At 51.0% G+C, this 20,854-nt stretch overlaps 1 protein-coding gene across 9 annotated transcripts in view; it reads right to left on the minus strand.

The window, feature by feature from the left end:
* TTC39A (tetratricopeptide repeat domain 39A) overlaps nucleotides 1–20,854 on the minus strand; it is a 61,347-nt gene that overhangs the window by 22,477 nt on the left and 18,016 nt on the right. For 2 of the 9 annotated variants that reach the window (XR_008377038.1, XM_053577355.1), the window contains exons 1-5: nucleotides 19,925–20,734; nucleotides 10,286–10,390; nucleotides 2,693–2,824; nucleotides 1,076–1,152; nucleotides 182–249 (exon numbers count right to left, since the gene is read on the minus strand). Coding sequence is in view for 8 of the 9 variants with exons in the window: in XM_053577355.1 (XP_053433330.1) it covers nucleotides 182–249; nucleotides 1,076–1,152; nucleotides 2,693–2,824; nucleotides 10,286–10,390; nucleotides 19,925–20,154 (612 nt within the window). In the remaining variant the exon portion in view is untranslated. The other 7 variants (XM_053577356.1, XM_053577359.1, XM_053577358.1 and 4 more) reach the window with 6 other exon arrangements.

Below are 20,854 nucleotides of genomic sequence, written 5' to 3' on the forward strand. Positions count from 1 at the left end.
TCTAGGAGGGACCCATGGCAACACTCAATGTGTGACAAGTAAGGCCCATCACCTCCACACTGAGCCTGCTAGGGGGTCACTGAGCCTCTGTCCTTGCCTGGATGACAAGAGGATGGGTCTGAGTTGGACAAGGAGATGAATACGAAGTTCCCCACCCGCTTGTTCGATATGGGGCTCCTACCTGCAGGAAGGTCAGAGCTGCTCTCTGCAGCAAGCACTCTGCGTAGCAAACCTCAGCATGGATTTCCTCTGTGGGGAGAAAACCAAAGCCCCATGGCCTCCTGGGACTCTAAGTAGGAGGCTTGGGCCACAACCACCTGACCCCACATTCCCAAAAGCAAAGGGAGTTTGTGTCACCGCTTTCCTCCTCCTCAGCCCCATTAGCCTGGTCAAGCTCTATCACAGCACCCACCGCCATCCTCAGTCAGCCTGCAACATTCTCTTCATCTTCTGGTCCCTACCCCACCACCCAGAAGGACAGCCCAGCCTCATCTTTGTTCCCCAAGCATCACTGTAGATGCTGTGCATCCAGCACCATCGCATGCATTGTGTGGTGCTGGAACCTTCCAGGGCTCTCCAGGTGGGTAAGGTCATTTGCATCTACATTGAACAGCCCCTAACTGCTTGTGTTCGGCCACTGCTGCCTCCAGGACTTCTGCCTGTGGTCGTGGCACAGAGACATACTATAGGCTACGACAGCCAAGGCCTCAGCTTCTGCTGTGGTCAGCTGCCTGGTGCCAGCATGTCAGCTGCTAGGACCACATGCCTCTGGTGCACATGCGGTCATGAGGTTGGTTAACTTGGCAAACCTAGTGCACACACAATTCCGAGCCTCTCTTGTCCCGAAGAGCAAAGCCCAGGGACCTTGTGACAGCTTTTCCTTTCTTTGACTTGCAGGCTCTCAGGTGACAGTCGTGCTTTCAGGTAAATGGTTTTCACTTGCACCCACACCCTCACTAGAGAGCCAGGGCCCAGCCCCCTTGCTAAAAAATGGGAGGGTAACTCCCCTTCCTGCCCCTCCTGGAGCTGGGCCACCTGGGCTGAGCATGCTTGAGAGGACATCCAGATGCCACACCTTCCGTGAACTGGCCCAGAGAGGGGCGGTGCACCAGGCTGCTGAAGGAATCTGTCATGGAAGACTTCCTTCGGTACCTGGAGAGGGAAGGGGGGCCACACTTAACTCTGCCCCTCTCTGCCACGCTCTAGAACAAATTCCTAGAGAGGAGCACAGCGGAAAGAACACAGGGTTTGGGGGCGGACAGAGAAGGTTTGAAATTTTTTTCTATTTTGAGACAGAGTCTCACTCTGTCACCCTGGGTAGAATGCTGTGGCATCATCATAGCTCCCAGCAACCTCCAGCTTCTGGACTCAAGTAATCCTCTTGCCTCAGCCTCCCAAGTAGCTGGGACTAAAGGTTCCTACCACAACACCTGGCTATTTTTAGAGACAGGGTCTCACTCTTGCTCAGGCTGGTATTGAATTCCTGAACTCAAGCAATCCACCCGCCTTGGCCTCCCAGAGAGCTGAGATTACAGGTGTGAGCCACCACACCTGGCCAAAGGTTTTAAATTCTGACAAAATGGTCACTTTTCTGAGCCTCAGTGTCATCCCTGGTAAAACAGAGATAGTTAACACCACATCAGGCATGGGTTGAGCATATAAAGCAGTCATCTGGCCAACCTGCCCCCAGACTGGCTGACGCTGCTCTCAGAAGTTCCCTACCTGTCCCAGTTCTGGATTTTTTTCCCTAAGGGAGGTTTCTTTGTGCTTGGCCTACCACCCCTGCCCACCCAGTCTTGGGCCTGCTCACCCCTGACCTGTGTGCCAGGGAGTTTTTCCAGAAGGCTCTGCTGGGCTGAGAACACTTAACCCCTCTGCACTGCCCTGGGACACAGCCAGGGCTGTAGGTGTGGCCTCCAAGGCCTGCAGGCTCCTCCCACTGGATTCTCCAGACATGGACCCCACCCCCACCCCCGGCTCGGCCTTTCTCATACTTTTGCCCCTGCCATTGCCTCTGCAGGCCAGATCCTTGGCACCCCTCAGGCCCTGGGTCAGGCATCATCTTCCCCAGGAAGTCTTTCCAGCACCTGTGGCGGGACCCCCACAACACCTTGAGCTTCCCGGCACCATGCTGGGATGTCACTGTGCCTGTCTCTCTGATCAGGTGGTGTGGGCATCAGGCTGACCCAGGTCTGATGATGTCCTGGGTCATCAGTGCCCAGTACAGGGCATGCATGGCCCAGCAGAGGCGTGTGTGCCCAGGGAATGATGACTCCACCAGTGCAGGAACACTCAGGGTCTATTAGTTCCTTCATTCAAGCAGCAAAAGTGCACTGAACACCAGTTGTGCACCAAGTCCTGTGACTGGTGTCTTCATGAAGTCCCATGGGGATTCATCACACTGATTTTCAGAGGAGGAAAGATGAGTCCAGAGAGGGACTTGGCAAAGAAAGGTCAATGAGCTATTAAGTGAAAAAGACAGAATTCGTTTTCTCCCAATCAAGACTGCTCCCTAGAAGCTGCTCTGTGACTGGCTCACAAAAGTCTCCTCAGTCAGGGCTGACAGGGACAGCTGTTAGTACTTGGGGACACAGCATTGTAGTCACAAGAAGCAGCACAAATAGTGGCAGGCATTTAGGCACTAGGATGGGCCAGGGTTGCAGAAGGGGGGGCCCCATCCCGTGTCCCCAACCTCTGACACAGCAACTGTGCCTCCTTCATCATGTTGCCAGCAAGTAGGATGTCCTGAGGGTCAAAGGTCATCATGGCCTGCATCTCCAGGATGGTGGCATACGTCAGCGAGTGGTACATGCTTTCCTTGGTTCTGCCAGACAAAAGGGGCATTGAGAGCATTAACTCCTGGAACTCTAGAGGTAGGTGGCCCTGGGTAGATCCTGTCACCCCTTCTCCATTCTGCACACAGAGATCCCAGGATGGGGAAGGCCTTGCCCAGGTCTGATCCTTTCACTGCTGTTTAGAAGACCTCGGATCCTATTCCCAGCTCCCCTTCTCCCTGCTGAGTGGCTCTGAGTGATCTTCCAGAGCTGAGCCTCAGCCCCTATCAGCTCAGTAGGGCTGGCAGCCACACAGCTGTCAAGAGGACTGAAAAAGGGCCTGAGGCTGCCCTGCCCAATACCGAGGGCCTGCCTCTTGCCTTCCTCCCCTGCTTCTAGAAGACACAACTCAAGCCCTCCCTGTGAGACCCTGCTGACCCCCTGGACCTCCCTTCTGGCCATCTGCTGCCTCTCCCCCTCCTGTTCCATCACCTGATCACTGTGCCCTCTGGTTGAACCTTCCTGCGGCTTCCACGTCCCATGAGACGTCGCCTGGGCTAAGGCCACACAATGCCAGCCCTGCCTACCTCTCCAGCCCTCTTGTAGTTTTTCTCCCTCACCTTCCATCTGGTCACAGTCAAGACTGCACACCTGCCCACTGAACCACACAGACTTTACACAAGAAAATCTTGCTCTTTCCTCCTCCAGGCCCTAGTCCCCACCCCAATTTATCCATCAGGGCCTTCAGATGCCTTCAAGGCCACTGGGAATCCAGGGCTGCCCCAGGGATGGTGTGCCTGTAACGGAGGCCCCACCACACCAAACTGATGGCAACACTGGCTCAGCTCTCTCCCCAGACTGTGGGCGCCTCAAGGACAGAGTTGTGTGTGCTGCATCTCTGTCCTCAGCACCCGTGTGTCAGGGCTGACCACGGTGGCTTTAGGAAGCCTTTGCCTCCCAGCTTCCTGCTCTGCCACAGTCCCAGGCTTCTCAGCTTCAAGCTGTGCCAGGGGTGGGGGGAGTTTTCCCCAACACATGGAGGGCGAAACAGGCACGGAGGAACAGTAGCCATGCCAGTCCCCCTCTGCACTTGGGGGAGTCACTTGACACACCTGAGTCATGGTTTCTGCTTCTGCAAAATGGAGACGATAGTGCCGGCCTGCCAGGTCCCAGTGGGCCAGTGAGAGTGACTGGGGAGTCCCTTTCACTCCCCACCCCCCACGGTCCCTTGTTAATTATTTATGAAGCTCTTCAGCGCCAGGCGTGTGCTGGGAACTTCAGAGGATAGAGAGATGACTAAGGTCAATAGATTGTTTTATTGTAAGATCGTGTGACCTTGCCCATTTTCCTCACTTTCTCGTGCATAAAACACCTGTGAATGAAGTTGCTCTTTTTACTTCTGGGTGACCTTCAGGTAGAAAACAGAGTCTGGTCCACCCCTCACTATCCCTGGCCACCCTCGGGATCCCTTGAAGGCCTTTGCTAGGACCACTTAATCTGAGGGCAGTGACTTCTGGGACGGAAGCAGCCAGAGCTGGCTTCAGAGTCCCTCAGACACAGGCTGGAACCTTGGCTTTGCCAGTTACCAGCTATGTGACCCTGGTCTTCTCACAGCCTCTCTGAGCCTCAGAATTCTCACCGTAGAATAAATACAATAACCCTTCTCTCCCATGTCTTGCCAGGGTCAAAGTCACTTTGCTGCATAAAACCTTCTCCTTGAGGAAGGGCTTTCCTGATGGCACACAGACCTGTCCCCCAGGCCTCTCCAACTCTCAAGCCCTTTCCTCTCTTTCCTCTGCTCCTGTGGGAACTCAGCTCCATCTGCCCAGCCCCACCTGCTGAATCTAGTCTGGTGCTGGGCCCAGGAAAAGGGACAGCCCCACCCAGGCAGCTGGCGGACAAAGTGGAATTTCTAGTCTGAGGCCCAAGGCCACAACAGGCACCCTGACTAGGAATCCTGGACACCACCATCCCCCCCAGCCACCACCTGGAAGCCCCCTAACTCTGCTCTGGACTGGGAAATGGGGTATAGAGGTACGAAAACCTCCAAGCCTCAGACACCCAAGTCTGAGGTCTTGTTTGCTTATATGGCATCCAGACACCCCAGAAGGTCTTGTTTGCTTTTATATGGCATCCAGACCCCTCAGAGTAATAGTCTCCTTACTCCTGGGCTGAACCCCTCTCTGGGACATGAAGCCCCCTGGGTCCCACCTTCTGGGCCCAGACCAGCTATCAAGATGGGGAAGGTACTGGAAAAGCCATCAACAGAGCAGGGTGTTGGGTGGAGACTCCGTGGACACCTGGTGGGCAAGCTAAGCACAGTAGCCTCTAGCCTGTCCTTCCTCAGCTGGCACCCAAGGTTCAGGCCATCCTGTCCTGCCCTTGTTCCCACCGGCTGAGCTCCCTGAGCCTGACCCAACCCCACTGCTCCTTCCTGGGCCCCAGCCCAGCCCAGCCCCAGCCTCCCTCCCCGAGGCCCTCTCAGGGTCCTCTCAGGCTGGAAGGCAGAGGCTGCCCCTCAGCCCCTGCAAAGTCTCTGCTCCTTCATCTTCACTGAAGCTCCCCTGCTCCACTTCTGGTCCTCTCAGACCCCACCTCCCTGCTCCCCTCTCCAGCCCCAGCTGCTGGGGGACCCCACATTCCCCGTCTATCTTCAGTGTCCTGCCCTCTCCCTTCTGGGACCTGCCTCTGCTTCCCCACTCAGGCAGGCTGAGTATCTCCACTTCTCAGAGACACCAGACCTCAGTCCAGGCTGCTCCCCCTGCCTGGAAACAGCCCATCAGTCCTGACTGACTCCCTGTCCAGAAAATCTCGCAACTATCACTTCTTCCAGGAAGCCTTCCAGGGCAAGCTTCATGGGTGTATGAACAGCACAGCTGCACAGGGCCCTGTACCTAAAAAGGCCCCATGCTTGGTTTAATTCTCTGCAATTACTGCCTTAAAATGTTTAATAATATTTGAACAAATGACCTCTCATTTTGCAATGAGCCCTGAGAATTATGTGGCCTTCCTGACCAGCCTCTTCCCCAGGAGTTGGGGGTTCCTGTGCAGCTTCCTAGTATTCTGGGAGCCTCTCTGAGACTAGACCCTGAGAACAGCCCACACCTTGCTCAGTGCTGTAGGCCCAGCTCCCAGCACCCTGCCAGGCCACGTATTGCTGAATGAACTGGTGACAGTTGCCCAGTCACCACATTCCCTGGATCACGCTTCAACTTCACCCTCATCACACAGAATGGCTCTGCTTCTGGAGTCTTAAAGGATGCCATCCACCCTCTGACCCCACTGCCTGCCTTCCAAGCCTGTGGTCATCACTCCTGCTGCCCGGTCCTCCCACCTCTGGCCTGTCCTCTCTTCCTGACTTCTCAACTTAGCTTCCTCATCCAGCCCCTCACTCGGCAAAATACTAAGCCTGCTAACCTGCCATGCCCAGTAAGGACCCAAGTCCAGGAGCCACACAACCACCCTCTCCATGCTGCCATTGAGCAACACTGGAGAAAACCATAAGCTCACAGACAGGCAGCGTCGGAGCCGGGGGCCACCAGCCTTGGCTGGCCCAATATACTGTCCAGAAGCACACTTTCCCATCTCCTCATCATCCCTCCCCGCGCTGCCTGGGCCCTCACTCTCAGCAGGTGACCCCTTACATCTTCCCTCAGACAAATTCCAGGACATGGCAGGAACACACCCTGAACTCACCCACCCCGACCTCAGCCCACCCTTTCTACTGCCTTCACTCCTAGTGATGGAGGAGGCAGGTGTGACGCTCCCCACCCAAGGGCCCAAGCTAAATGCCTCCACCCTGCTTGAGACACAAGATAGCACAGCAGTCAGAGTGTGGCTTATACAGCCCAGCGGGCCTGGGTTTGAATCCTACAGCTTGGCCACTTATTAATCACGATCATTGATTCATCAAGAAAAACAGAGTAGCCTCCATGTTCCAGAGACAATGCTTAGGGACAGACACCGTGTAAGTTAAATAAAGTGGGAGCGAAGACAACACTACTTAAAGAAGGGACATATGGAAAGCAAATGTGAGGGGGTGGGGAGTGCAAGGGAGCTACAGAGGGAACACCCCTCTTAGGGATATTGGTGGGGACAGCTTGGGGATCTGGGTGCAGCCACAGCATCTGGTTTTAATACTTTCTTCTGTGCTCTGACTCTGTTGTGTTGGCCCCAGGTCTGCAGGGCAATTTAGAGCAGACCAAGTTGTTGCCTGGTCTTAGCTGGGCTTCAGGAGAAAGAAAAGGGCCAGTGTCTATGCTTGGGGTGCACCAGGACGGGCTGTGCAGCTGTGGCAGGGGACAGCCTGTTTCCAGCACAGGAGGGTGGCCATGGTCTGGGGTCCTCAGCCCAGTGAAGGACAGAAAATGACCAGGAAGGAAACAGGAGCTGGAGAGCCTTCCAAAAATACCAGGAAGGGAATCTGGACTTTCAGTGCTGGAGCAGGATGTGGCTTAGCCTGCCCCACCTCAAGCCCAGATCCTACAGAGGGTGGGAGTGAGGTGTGAAGACAGACAAAAGGGACTCATCATCATGAGCACACCCTAGAACCTCCCCCCCATCCCACCCCAGAAGCTGGGCCACTGAGCCCAGCAGGAGAACCATTAATGGGGTCAGTCAAGAAACTGAACTAGGGTTGGGCACAATGGCTCACGCCTGTAATCCTGGCACTCTGGGAAGCCGAGGCAGCTGGATCTCTTGAGCTTAGGAGTTCAAGGCCAGCCTGAGCAAGAGTGAGACCCCATCTCTACTAAAAATAAGAAAAATTAGCCAGGCATTGTGGTGAGCACCTATAGTCCTAGCTACTCAGGGAGGCTGAGGCAAGAGAATGGCTTGGACCCAGGAGTTCGACCTTGTTGTGAGCTATGAACCCATAGAACTCTAGCCTGGGGCAACAGAGTCAGACTCTGTCCCAAAAAAAAAAAAAAAAAAAAAAAAAAGAAGGAAAGAAGGGAAGGAGGGAGGGAGGGAAAAGAAAGAACGAACTCGGTGCCTGTAGCTCAGCAGCTAGAGCGCCAGCCACATACCCTGGAGCTGGCCGGTCTGAACCCAGCCTGGGCCTGCCAAACAACGATGACAACTACAACAACAACAACAAATAGCCGGGCATTGTGGTGGGCACCTGTAGTCCCAGCTACTTGGGAGGCTGAGACAAGAGAATCGCTTAAGCCCAAGAGTTGAAGGTTGTTGTGAGCTGTGATGCCACAGCACTCTACTGAGTGTGGCATGGTGACACTCTGTTTCAAAAAAAGGGGGGGGAGGGATGGCAAAAAAAAAAAAAAAAAAAAAAGAAAGAAACAGAATTGGTCTGGCTTGGAGACTTTTGTAAACCAGTCCCCTTGCCTCACTATTAGCTATTCCTGGGAGCTTGAGAAACCAGGTCCTGTACTGCAGAGGACAGCTGGGAGCTGAAAAGAAGGGGGTTAGGGAGTGACTAGACCCTGACCCTCTTTCCTCCCCCAGTTTCAAAATTCAGGCCTCTGGGAGCTCTCTGTCCAAACCAAGGAAAGGAGGATTCCTCTCTGAAGAAGCTGAACCACCCCAGATGCTAACATCTGGGGACCAGCTCTGCGCCAGATCATCCAAAGCCAATCCCACCATTTACAAGGTGGCTTGGCACACACTTTCCTGTTGGTCTTTGAGTGAACTTGTTTTAAAATATGACCAGACCGACAGCCAGAGATCATTGGGTATTTGAGGGAAGCACCACACAAAAAGAGGATTCCCACCAGTAAACAGAATTCAGGAATATGAATAAAGCCAAGTTATGCAGGAAAAGAATAAGATGTTTTAAAAAGAAGACAATATTCTGTGATAATAATAATAAAGTAAATATTAAAGTGCTTACTATATCCCAGGGGCAAATACAGATATAAAGAAGATACTGCATAAATCAAGAATGAGGTGTTACAGGTAAAATTAAATGTTACAGAGAACATTTAAATTAGATGTTGGGGCGGCGCCTGTGGCTCAAGGAGTAGGGCGCCAGTCCCATATGCTGGAGGTGGCGGGTTCAAAACCTGCCCTGGCCAAAAAATAAATAAATAAATTAGATGTTACAGAGAATTAAAAGTATCAGGAAATAAATCATATGATTGTAGAAATAAAGAAATATAGAAAAGTCAATAGTGGCCAGCTCATACCTGTAATCCTAGCACTCTGGGAGGCCAAGGTGGGTGGATTGCCTGAGCTCACGAGTTTGAGACCAGCCTGAGCTAGAGGGAGACCTCGTCTCTAAAAATAGCCAGGTGTTGGGCAGCACCCCTAGCTCAGTGGGTAGGGCGCTGGCCACGTACACCAGGGCTAGTGGATTCAAACCTGGCTTGGGCCAGGTAAAACAACAAAAATAGCTGGGCATTGTGGCAGGCACCTGTAGTCCCAGCTACTCTGTAGGCTGAGGCAATAGAATCGCTTGAGTCCAAGAGTGAGCTGTGAGCTGTGAGCTGTGAGCTGTGACGCCATGGCACTCTACCAAGGGTGACATAGTGAGACTCTGTCTCAAAAAATTAAAAAGAAAAAAAGCCAGTAGAAGGACTCAATGGGCTGAGAAAATCTCCCAAAAATCAGAGGAAAAAAAGATAAAGAAATGACAAAGGACAGGGCAGAGGGAAAATAGAGGCTTAGAAGAGGATTGATCCAGAAAGTGCAATATGTGGCAGAAGCCCAGGAAAAGGAAACAAGATACAGGGATTATGGAAGAGAACTTTCTAGAACCGAGAGTCTCCAAATAAAAATAAGGAATAAAAAAGACCTTTATTCCAGCATATTACTGTAAAATCCAAGATTTCTGAGAAGAAAGAGAAGATCTTAAGCATTTCTGGAGAAGAAAAAAAAGTCACACACAAAGTATGTAGAGTCCTGTGGAGTCACAGCTCACAGCAACCTCCAGCTCTTGGGCTTAGTCGATTCTCTTGCCTCAGCCTCCCGAGTAGCTGGGACCACAGGCACCTGCCAGCTATTTTTTTGTTGTTGCAGTTTGACAGAGGCCGGGTTTGAACCCACCACCCTCGGTGTACGGAGCCAGTGCCCTACTCACTGAGCCACAGGCACCACCAAAGCCTTTCAATTTTTAAAATTGAAACATGTGATAAGAAAAAGGAACATAAGCACAGTATTTATTTATATTTATAGAAACAAGGCAGTAATCACTAGAAGGAATGAGTGAGTAGCCTGCATTGTTGCCCTAAAATGTTCAGTAAGGTAGGCAACTAAGTCTTTACGCTTTGGGGGGAAATAAAGAGCCTGTGATATAGCTGACAGGGAGAAACCTCAAGTGGAGGCAGCAGGAACAGGAAATTAAAGTGCGAAGAGTTTTCCAGAATCTAAGGAAAGGAAGTCACTGAAACTTGGAGAGAGCTGTGGGATAGGGAGCTGGAGTCATTTTTATAGGTCTCCTCACGGGTCATGGTGATGGGAAGGCTGAAGGAATTCACATGGGGCTTCTCTCCAGTGAGGCCTGAGGTTCCGCCTGACCCCACGTGCCCCCACCCAATCGGGGGCTTGTGCCTCACCTGGGCTTGAGGTAGCTGAGTGCTTCTGAGAACTGGTTGGTGAGGAAGAGGTCCAGGGCGATCATGCACTGGTCCAGGGCCTCGTGGAGGCTGCTCACAGGAGTCCTGGGGTAGAGACACAGGAAGTGACCCGGGGCCCTTCAGCCCCTGCTGTCCAGTACAGAGCCTCACAGGACCCACTCACCCTCCCTGGTCCACCTTGGATGCTGTAACAGGCTCTCCCAGGCTACTCACTCTGTACTGGGACACAGGGATAATCTGGACCCACCTCAGGTTTTCTCAAGGGTGGGCAGAAGAGCAGGAGGGGGTGTCATCTAAGATCTGACTGGGGGTGGGGGAGGCGCTGAGCACATGGTACAAGGTGGCCTAAGGAATAAATTTATCTTACCTTCCACGAGGACAAAGGGAGTCTTTATGGCCCTTCTGACCCATTGGGCTTTGCTGCCCCCCTTGGGGGGTGCAGCCCACTCACTAAATCCCCTTTTAGTCTCTCTCTGCCTCCTCCTTCTCCAGGCCTCCTCCTGTCTCCCAGGCCTATACTCTAGAACCCCAGACACTGTCACAATGGGCTGTGCTGTGGGGGTGGGGTGGGGGGAGCAGCCCCATAAAAGCAGCCCAGAGCCTTTCAAACTCACCTTCTAATGGCACCTCCACTATACCTGGCCCCTTTCCAGTCCTTAAGTTTCTTTATACAGCTTTTGTCACCCTCTGACATATATATATGTATATATTATTATTATTTTTTTTTTTTTACTTATTTTTGTGTTTAAGGTTCTAGAAGGCAGGACTCTTGGTTTTATTTATTTAGTAGTATATCCTCGGCACTTGGCATCTGATACAAAGTAAGTGGTTTTTTTTTTGTTTTGTTTTGTTTTTAAGAGATGGGGGTCTCACTCTGTTACCCCAGCTAGGACGCAGTGACATTATCATAGTTCACTGCATCTTCTAACTCCTGGGCTCAAGCTTCCCAAGTATCTGGGACCACAGGTACACACCACCACACCTGGCTGATTTTTTAATTTTTTATAGAAATGGGTCTCCCTATGCTGCCCAGGCTAATCTCAAAATCTTGGGCTCAAATATCCTCCCACTTCATCTCCCAAAGTACTGAGCCACTGAGCCCAGCCCCAAGTTGGCTTTTAATAAATAACTGTACCTAATAAACACATGTATATGTAAAATAAAATAAAATTTAAAAACAAAAATTTAATAAATAACTGTACCTAATAAACACATGTATATGTAAAATAAAATAAAATTTAAAAACAAACAAAAAGCCCAAGTGATCCACGAATGGATTAATAAATTGTGGTACATGTACACCATGGAATATTATGCAGCCTTAAAGAAATATGGAGACTTTACCTCTTTCATGTTTACATGGATGGAGCTGGAACATATTCTTCTTAGTAAAGTATCTCAAGAATGGGAAAAAAATTACCCAATGTACTCAGCCCTACTATGAAACTAATTTAGGGTTTTCACATGAAAGCTATAACCCAGTTACAACCTAAGAATAGGGGGAAGGGGGAAAGGGAGGGGAGGGAGGGGGGAGGTGGGTAGAGGGAAGGGGATTGGTGGGATTACACCAGGGGTGCATCTTACAAGGGTATATGTGAAACTTGGTAAATGGTCTGTAAAGCTAGTGAATGATGCCCCACGGTCATATCAATGTACACAGCCATGATTTAATAAAAAAAAAACAAAAACAAATAAATGCCAGGTGAATGAATGAAAAGGCTAACTCTGGGAAAGAAAACCCAGGTCTAGGTCTCAGCTTTCCCATCTGAAAAATCAGAGATCCCAGAGGCCTGTCTATATGATGGTCTCGAGAATGCCTCTTCTCAAGGGGCATTTTTTTTTTTTGAGACAGAGCCTCAAGCTGTCACCCTGGGTAGAGTGCCGTGGCATCACAGCTCACAGCAACCTCCAACTCCTGGGCTCAAGTGATTCTCCTGCCTCCACCTCCCAAGTAGCTAGGACTACAGGCACCTGCCACAATGCCCGGCTATTTTTGGTTACAGCCGTCATTGTTTTTGACGGGCCGGGAACCTGCCAGCTCAGGTGTATGTGGCTGGCGCCTTAGCCACTTGAGCCACAGGTGCTGAGCCTCAAGGGGCCTCTTTTGAGTGAAAGAAACTTCCAGAAAGGAGCTCAGCGATCTCACTGAACGGAAATTCTGTTTCCCAAAAGTTAAGACATACCTCGAGGCCCAGTGTTAATCTCTCTTCTTCTGTGATGTTAGCAGATCTTCCCAAGCAAACTGAAACGTGTCTTGTTCAAAACTGAACTCTTGTTCATTCTCCCAAATCTGTTCTTCCCCCAATTTTTTCATGAGCAACCCTCTTGTACCCAGTTCCTTAAGCCAGTAAACTGACAGCCATCCTTGCCAAATCCCTCTTCCTGGCCTCCATCATCCGCGGCATCACTAACCCCATCCATTCTATTTCCCAAAATCTCTGAATAACCACCCTTCTGTGCCCAGCACCCTGTGGTCCAGGCCACTATCACTTTTACCCAAGTCGGTTGGAAAATTCTACCTTTCACATCTATCATCTCCTACCCCTTTCTTCTGTTAGACCTTCTTCTCTATTCCATGTCTTTTAACTCACTTATTTATCATCTCATTGATTCACTGTTAGATCTTGAACAACTTATTTATTTTGTTTTTTTTTTCAGATAGTCTTGTTGTGTCACCCTCAGTAGAGTGCCGTGGCATCACAGCTCACAGCAACCTCAAACTCTTGGGCTTATGCCATTCTCTTGCCTCAGTCTTCCAAGCAGCTGGGACTACAGGTGCCTGCCACAACACTTGGCTATTTTTTTGTCGTAGTTGTCATTGTTGTTTAGCAGGCCCAGGCTGGGTTCAAACCTGCTAGCCCCAGTATATGTGGCTGGCATCCTAACCACTAAGCTATGGGTGCTGAGCCAATATGTATTATTATTTTTTGAGACAGAGTCTCACTCTGTTGCCCAGTTAGAGTGCAGTGGCACCATTATAGCTCGCTACAACCTCAAACTCCTGGGTTCAAACAATCCACCACTCAGCCTCCCAAGTAGCAGGGACTACAGGTGAATGCCACCATGCTTGGCTAATTTTTTTAAATTTTTTGTAGAGATCTTACTATTGCCCAGGCTGGTCTTAAACTCCTGGGCTCAAACAGTCCAGTTGGGGGTAGGGGAATATGCATGTTTGTCCACCAGATTGTGCACCTTCCTTTCCAGGTAGACCAAAAAAGGAAGAAACTCTTCCTTGGTGGAGAGTAGAGGGTTGGGGATAGAGGTGTGTGTGCAGAAGTCGGAGGCAGGCCCTTGGCTCTGAAATTGTTCAGAAGTTGACATAAGCCATGGCAATGAACTTGGCTCCGTGGGGCTGAGCTGATGGCCACTGACTCAAGCAAATACTTGGGTTAGAACCCATGCTTGGGCATGTGACCTCTGCTGTGTTTCAGTTTCCTCATCTGCAGTGGGGGTAATAATCCCATTTCACAGAGCATACTGAGGGCTCTTGGAGAGAATTCCAGTTAAACAGTATTAGGGCAGTAGGCACTCACTGCCTTTTTGTTAAGTCACACCCCAGAGATGAATGGATTGAATGCCTGTCAACTAGGCTATGCCCCTGGGCACAAAAGAAGACAGAGGCTGTCCTGGCCTCATGAAGAGAGGGGCAAGGTGAGAAAATGATAAAATTACAAAACACTGTTTGGCGCCTGTGGCTCAAGCAGCTAAGGCGCTAGCCATATACACCTGAGCTGGTGGGTTTGAATCCAGCCTGGCCCGCCAAACAACAATGACAAAAAATAGCCGGGCGTTGTGGGGGTGCCTGTAGTCCCAACTACTTGGGAGGCAGAGGCAGGAGAATTGCTTAAGACCAGGAGTTGGAGGTTGCTGTGAGCAGTGATGCCACAGCACTCTACCCAGGGCGACAGCTTGAGGCTCTCTCTCTCAAAAAAAAAAAATTACAAAACACACTAGGAAACAAGCTACTGTAAGTAGAGGCACCAGAAATAGGAAATAGCAGAATTAATTTCTTCAAGAGTTCAAAATGGGCTCAGTGCCTGTAGCTCAAGCAACTAAGGCACCAGCCACATACACCAGAGCTAGTGGGTTTGAATCCAGCCCAGGCCTGCCAAACAACGACAATCACAACCAAAAAATAGCTGGGCATTATGGCGAGCGCCTGTAGTCCTAGCTACTTGGGAGGCTGAGGCAAGAGAATTGCTTAAGCCCAAGAGTTTGAGGTTACTGTGAGGTGTGACGCCATGGCACTTTACCAAGGGCAACAAAGTGAGACTCTGTCTCAAAAAAAAGAAAGAAAGAAGAAAAATAATTATAGAATTTCAGTAAATTAAAAATACAATCATTTCCGTCATCAAGTGGAAGTGGTAAAAATGAAAAAATATATATATATATAATCATTGAAATGAAAAACTTCAGGAGACAGGATAAACAGTATAGTAGATCAGACACACCTAATAGGAAAACTAGGGAAATGAAAGATCTAAAGAAATTACTCAGGCCAAGGTGGCTCCCCCACTCATCTCCTGCTCTACACCAGGCCCAGGGCTTGGTTCTCAGGACCCAGCATGGATCTGGACCCAGGAGAACCCACACTGATGCAGAAAGAGGCAGTGACTGCCACCTGGCACAGGGCTGCAACAGTGGGAATTACTGGTGGCAAAAGAGGACCAGAAGAGGCCTCTAACTCAGCCTGGGAGCTCAAAAAAGCTGTCTAGAAAAGATGGTGCTGAATTGTAGACAAGAAAAAAGTCCAAAAAAGGGAAACAGTGTGAGTAAAGGGCTGGAAGCATGGCACCATAGTTAGGAGGTACAAGCAGTTGGGAAGGGGTGGAAGACGGAGGCCCTGAAAGGTAGCTAAGCAGAGGGTGAGGCCCGGCTGGCTGGCAGAAAGGCTGGGGACCTTAGCCCCATCTGACTTAACAGCAACCACCCATCACCACAAAGAGAATATGACACCAGCTTATCTAACTTGATGACTGCGCACTCTTATTTGCATCTGACAGATAAGGGAGTGAAGGTTGTGAAGACAGAAACCTGGTCTGGCTCCTCCTTGCAGTCAGACCTGAATTTTTTTTTTTTTTTTAGGACACATTAAAATTTGCTTTAATACTTCTTTGGGGAAAAAAATATCACACTTGCAGTGAATGAACAAGAAACATTTTTATGCTATTACTTGTTATCTACTGTGCCATGAATTCATAGGGAAGAGGTTCCGGTAGCTCAGGGAGGCACCTTGCAATTGAACGTGACAAAGTGTTGATTGATTTTTGAATTCATGAGAAATAGGTTCCAGCACCTTGTATCACTGTTGCATGGGGTCTATTGGTTATCCTGTGTGCTGTGCTGTACACCTATTATGCCATGAGCTCATGGGGAATAAATAGGTTCTTGCTCCTAAAAACTTGGGTCCACTGGTACTCCTGTGTGCTATCTTATATGCTTATTATGCCATGAATTCATAGGGAATGGGTTCCAGGAGCTCAGGCTCCTTTCCGTTGGTTCTCACAAAGTGGGCTTCTCTGGGTGGCGCAGGCTGGCGCTTCAGTTGAATCCAGGTACCTTTCTCTCTGGCTTCCTTCTTTTTCTGATTATTTTCCTTCACACGTTTCAGGAAGCTATCTCGGCTCTTAGAGTGCTTAATATGCTCAATACGAACATTAATCCTCTTGGCGAGAATCTTGCCCTTAACTTGTTTATTTACAACAATGCCAACAGCATGCTGGGTAACATTGTAGACTCTTCCAGTTTTGCCATGGTAACATTTGAGTGGCATGCCTTTTTGAACAGTACCCATTCCCTTGATGTCTACAGTATCACCTTTCTTGTAGATTTGCATATACGTGGCCAAAGGAACAACTCCATGTTTTCTAAAAGGCCTAGAGAACATGTATCGGGTGCCTCTCCTCTTTCCCTTTGTGTTTGTCGTTTTGGTGAATTACTGGAAGATGGCATCTCTGGCTGAAAGGAATCAGACTTGGATTATAATTCATGTTCCACCACGGGGACCTGCCATTCCCAAAAGTGACTTTTCTTTCTTTCTTATTTTTTTTTTAGACAGAGTCTCAAGCTGTCACCCTGGATAGAGTGCTGTGGCATCACAGTTCACAGCAACCTCCAACTCTTGGGCTTAAGCGATTCTCTTGCCTCAGCCTCCCAAGTAGCTGGGACTACAGGTGCCTGCCACAACATCCGGCTATTGGTTGTAGTTGTCATTGTTGTTTGGCGGCCTGGGCTGGATTCCAACCCGCCAATTCCTGTGTATGTGGCTGGCGCCCTAACCACTGAGCTACAGGCACTGAGCCCCAAAAGTGACCTTTCTAAATTGCAAACATGACTGTGACTCTTTCTAAAGAGTCTCCCTGAGCTGCACACAAAGTGAGTATCATGTACCATGTAGTGATGAGGTGTGACCTCATGCCTTCAAGAGTTTTTTTTTTTTTTTGTAGAGTCTCACTTTATCGCCCTCCGTGGTGTCACACAGCTCACAGCAACCTCCAGCTTAGGCGATTCTCTTGATTCAGCCTCCCAAGTAGCTGGGACTACAGGCACCCGCCACAATGCCCAGCTATTTTTTTGTTGCAGTTTGGCCAGGGCCAGGTTTGAACCCGCCACCCTCGGCATATGGGGCCAGCGCCCTACCCGCTGAGCCACAGGCGCCGCCCCCTTCAAGAGTTTTGAAAGAGTTGGAAATTAAGAAAGGGGAGAAGGGGGAGGGATAAAAACCTACCTAATAGGTACAATGAACACTATTTGGGTAATGGACACACTTATATATAGCCCTAACATAAGCATTTTAAAAGCTATCCATGGAACAAAAACATTTGTACCCCCTTAATATTTTGAAATAAAAAATAAATAAATGAAAAAGCAAAAAGGTGTTTTGAACGGGGACAACCCCGAACTTAAGCTGCAGCTCAGCAAGTACTTGCCGGAGAAAGTTGGGAAAAGTTCTTTACCCTCGATGAACCTCCCTTTCCTCATCAATGAAATGGGAGTGACAGTACTTACTTCCCAGAGTTGTGAAGAAGACCAGGGGGAGCCCAACAGGAAGTACTCAGAAAATGTCAGTGACTATTATTTTTTCTAAGATTACATATTGCCACCATCTCTTTTATCAAGCAGCACTGACTATAATGAAACTAAATAACTTTAAAAGATTGAGCATGTCCAATGACCCAGAAATTCTACTGCCCTACTGAGGTACATATGTGCAAAGGGACAACCACGTAAAATTCCCAGTTTGAATCTCGAGACACTGGGAACACCTTGATGTCCATTAGAAAGGATAAATAAATAGATGGGGGTCTCTACATGGGGTGGGTATGGCATTCATCAGGGCAACTGGGGGCCAGACCTAAAGGATTAAAAGGTTAAATCTCAGAAACCTGATGTTCAGAAAGAAAAAGCAAGCAACAGAATGATATGTGCCACATGACTCCATTTGTATAAAACTTTAATAACTAACTACATAGCTGACTTATACACACTCAGGAAAAGAATAAAAACAGACAGGGAAGTGATAAAACCAAAATTCCAGGGTGGTCAAAATTATCTCCAGAGAGGAAAGGAGGAAAGAGGGATTTCAATGATCTCCACCACAGTTTATTTCTTAAAAAGAAAATGAAACAAGGGTGGTGCCTGTGGCTCAGAGAGTAGGGTGCAGGCCCCATATACGGAGGGTGGCGAGTTCAAACCCAGCCCTGGCCAAACTGCAACAACAAAAAAATACAAAAATAAATAAATTTAATTAAAAAAAAACAAAAGAAAATGAAACAAATGGGGCACAATGGGGCGGCGCCTGTGGCTCAAAGGAGTAGGGTGCCAGCCCCATACACCGGAGGTGGCAGGTTCAAACCTGGCCCCAACCAAGAAAAACAAAACTGCAAAAAAAAAAAAAAAAAAAAACGGGGTACAACATCAACATCTGACAAAGATGAGTGGCAAGGGCATGGGAATTCACTGTATTATTTGCTATATTCTTCTGAAGGCTTAAAATATTTCATACTTTTTAAACTGGTAGAGATTTAAGGTCTAGCTTCTTCACCACTCACCATCATATGCAGGGCAGGGCCCAGAACAGGTATCATTGTCTGTTGAGTGACTGAACAACAACACAGCCATGTTGCTAGTGTCTGTGCTGAAAGTGAGAATGGTCCTGCTTCATTTAGCCCTTCTCCAGAACTCACCAGGATGACACTGATCAGGGGCAGGGCAGGGCAGATGGGCCTGTGTAGCTTCAAAGAAGAGGGGGCAGGCACGCAGGGAAGGAGGTATGGTTCATTAGTAGGAAGACCAGCCAGTGCCAGAAGACTGAGCTGGTTGACCTGAAAGCCCAACCGCAGAGCCAGAGAAGCCCAGGGTTGTAGACCAGACTCAGGCAGGGAAGCCAAGGATGAGAGATGAATGTGGCTTTCGTCAGGGGAGCCTAGGATTCTTGGTGGATCCTGTTCCATACCTCCTTCTCTCCTGGAAACCACTTTTCTGCCCAGCAGCATGGTGCTCAGTCAGGGCTGGGCACAAAGCACCTAGCCAAGCCCTGGATTTATAAAGACTTCGGTCCTGAGCAGGAAGGGAGCAGCCAGCCCAGCCTCTTTGTATTTTCCTAAGGAGGGACCAGAAGTCTAAGGAGGGTAAAAGACTTGTTCAAAGTCAGACAACAAAAATGATCAAGGTGAAACTCACCAAGCAACCCTCTCCCATGTCAAGGTGTCCCCCAACAACCAAGCTTCCAAGCCTGGGGCCACACACCCAAGCCCTATGGAGGCTTCCAGCTTCCAGTTGGCACCAGCCTCTTCCACACCTCCCTGTTCATGTGTCAGGCCTCCGGTCTTTAGCAAATATTGTCACTGGTAAGAAGGCTCCAAGCAGGGCGGGCACATCGCCCAGCTCACCTGGGCAGGATCTCTGTGCAGCCACCTCCCAGCAGTGGGGGCTCTCAGCAGCTGCCCCCATTGGGGCACAGGAAGTGCAGAGACTTGCTGAAGGTTTCCCAGCAGTTAGCAGCTGTGGCTGCCACAAGGGCAGTGTAGGGATCCTACAGGGTTCTCCATGGGGTGGGGGGAGAGCTGGGCTGGAGAGCCATGTTGCTGGTGACAATGCCCAGCTTCTACCACCTGGGTTCCTGCTGCACACAGTGAGCCCCGCCCGACCATACTTCAGCCCTTTAAATCTGAGTATCCCTGAAGATGATGCGGGTGGGGGCTCTGACATCAGACCCAGCTGAGTTCAAATTCCAGTTCCCAACTCTTTCCTCCTGGGTAACACAAGTTACTCAAGAGCTGTACCTCAGTTTCCTTAACTGCAACGGGCATGACAATAGCAAGGCCCACCCCACAGGTGTAAACGCCACGGGGCAGGTGAAAAGGCGGCCGGGACCGCTGTGACTACAGCTTCGGGAGCAAGATGGGACCCAGCAGGGGACGGACCGACCCCGGGTCCCGCGCTTCAGCTCTCCTCCGCAGCCCCCTCCCCACTGCCGGCGGCGGCACCGGAGGCCCCGCGGGGGGCGGGGAGCCGCAGTGCGGGCCGCGAGCGGGTGGCGCGCGAGGCCTGGCGCGGCGCCCGATCGCGCCCTGCCCCCGCCCGCGCCCCCGGGGGCCGTCCCCGCCGCGCACTTACCCCGCGGGCTGGGCGCTCGGGGCGCCGACCGTGGTCATCGCCGAGGGGCGCGGGCAGCGCTGCCCCCGCTGGACGCCAGCCGCGCGCGGCCCAGGTGCTCCGCCGGAACCCGAGCCGGGCGCTGGGCGGCCGAGCCGCGGACGCGGTGGCCGGGGAGGGGCGCGCCGGGGGCGGGGAAGGCGGCGGGGCCGGGCCGGGCCTCGGTCTCCCCTCCCGCGCAGTGGGGACATGGCCTCCGCCCGGCCCGCACGGCTCCGACAGGTGAGACCCCCCGGCGCTCGGGGTCGGAGGGACCCGGGCCAGAGCGCCCTCTGCGCGGACGGCGCCGGGCCAGAGCTCGCGCGCCGACCCTCAGGCGCCCCCGCCTACTGGAAAGTTCTCTCGGACCCGAGGACCCCGTCCCCGCCAGCGCGCCCCACTGCGTTACTGGGGCGGGGGGCGTCCATGCGAGGAAGCCGCAGCCTCCGAAGTCAGGCTCGGAGCCACGGCGGGAGAGCGGGAGGCGGGAAAGAACGAGGCTTAGCGCTCCCCGCGGGCTGGCGAGGCTCGCTCGCCTTTTCACATAACCCCATAACCGCCACTTCACAGATAGTGAAACTGAGGCATGGTGTTCATGCGATTCACTCAGGGCCACTCTCCAATACGTGGCAAGCTGGCGCAGGAACCCAGCCCTCCTGACTCCAAAGCTAACAGCCCAGCTCCTTGTCGCCTGGGTCGGTCCCCTCCCCTGTGCTTCCCCAGCGCCTCAGTATGGTTCACCCACAAGACACGCCAGGAGCCCACTGTGCACCGAGCCCTGTGGGGCGCGGCCGGGCCCAACCTGACCTGATCTCCTAGCAGAGAGAGCCACTGGCCCGTGAGGAGTTAACCAGCCACCACCTCAGCCCCAGATGTTCTTAACCATGACTCATCAGAGCGTGTGGCTGCCAT

Source organism: Nycticebus coucang, chromosome 22 (assembly GCF_027406575.1).
Source record: "Nycticebus coucang isolate mNycCou1 chromosome 22, mNycCou1.pri, whole genome shotgun sequence".
NCBI lineage: Eukaryota > Metazoa > Chordata > Mammalia > Primates > Lorisidae > Nycticebus > Nycticebus coucang.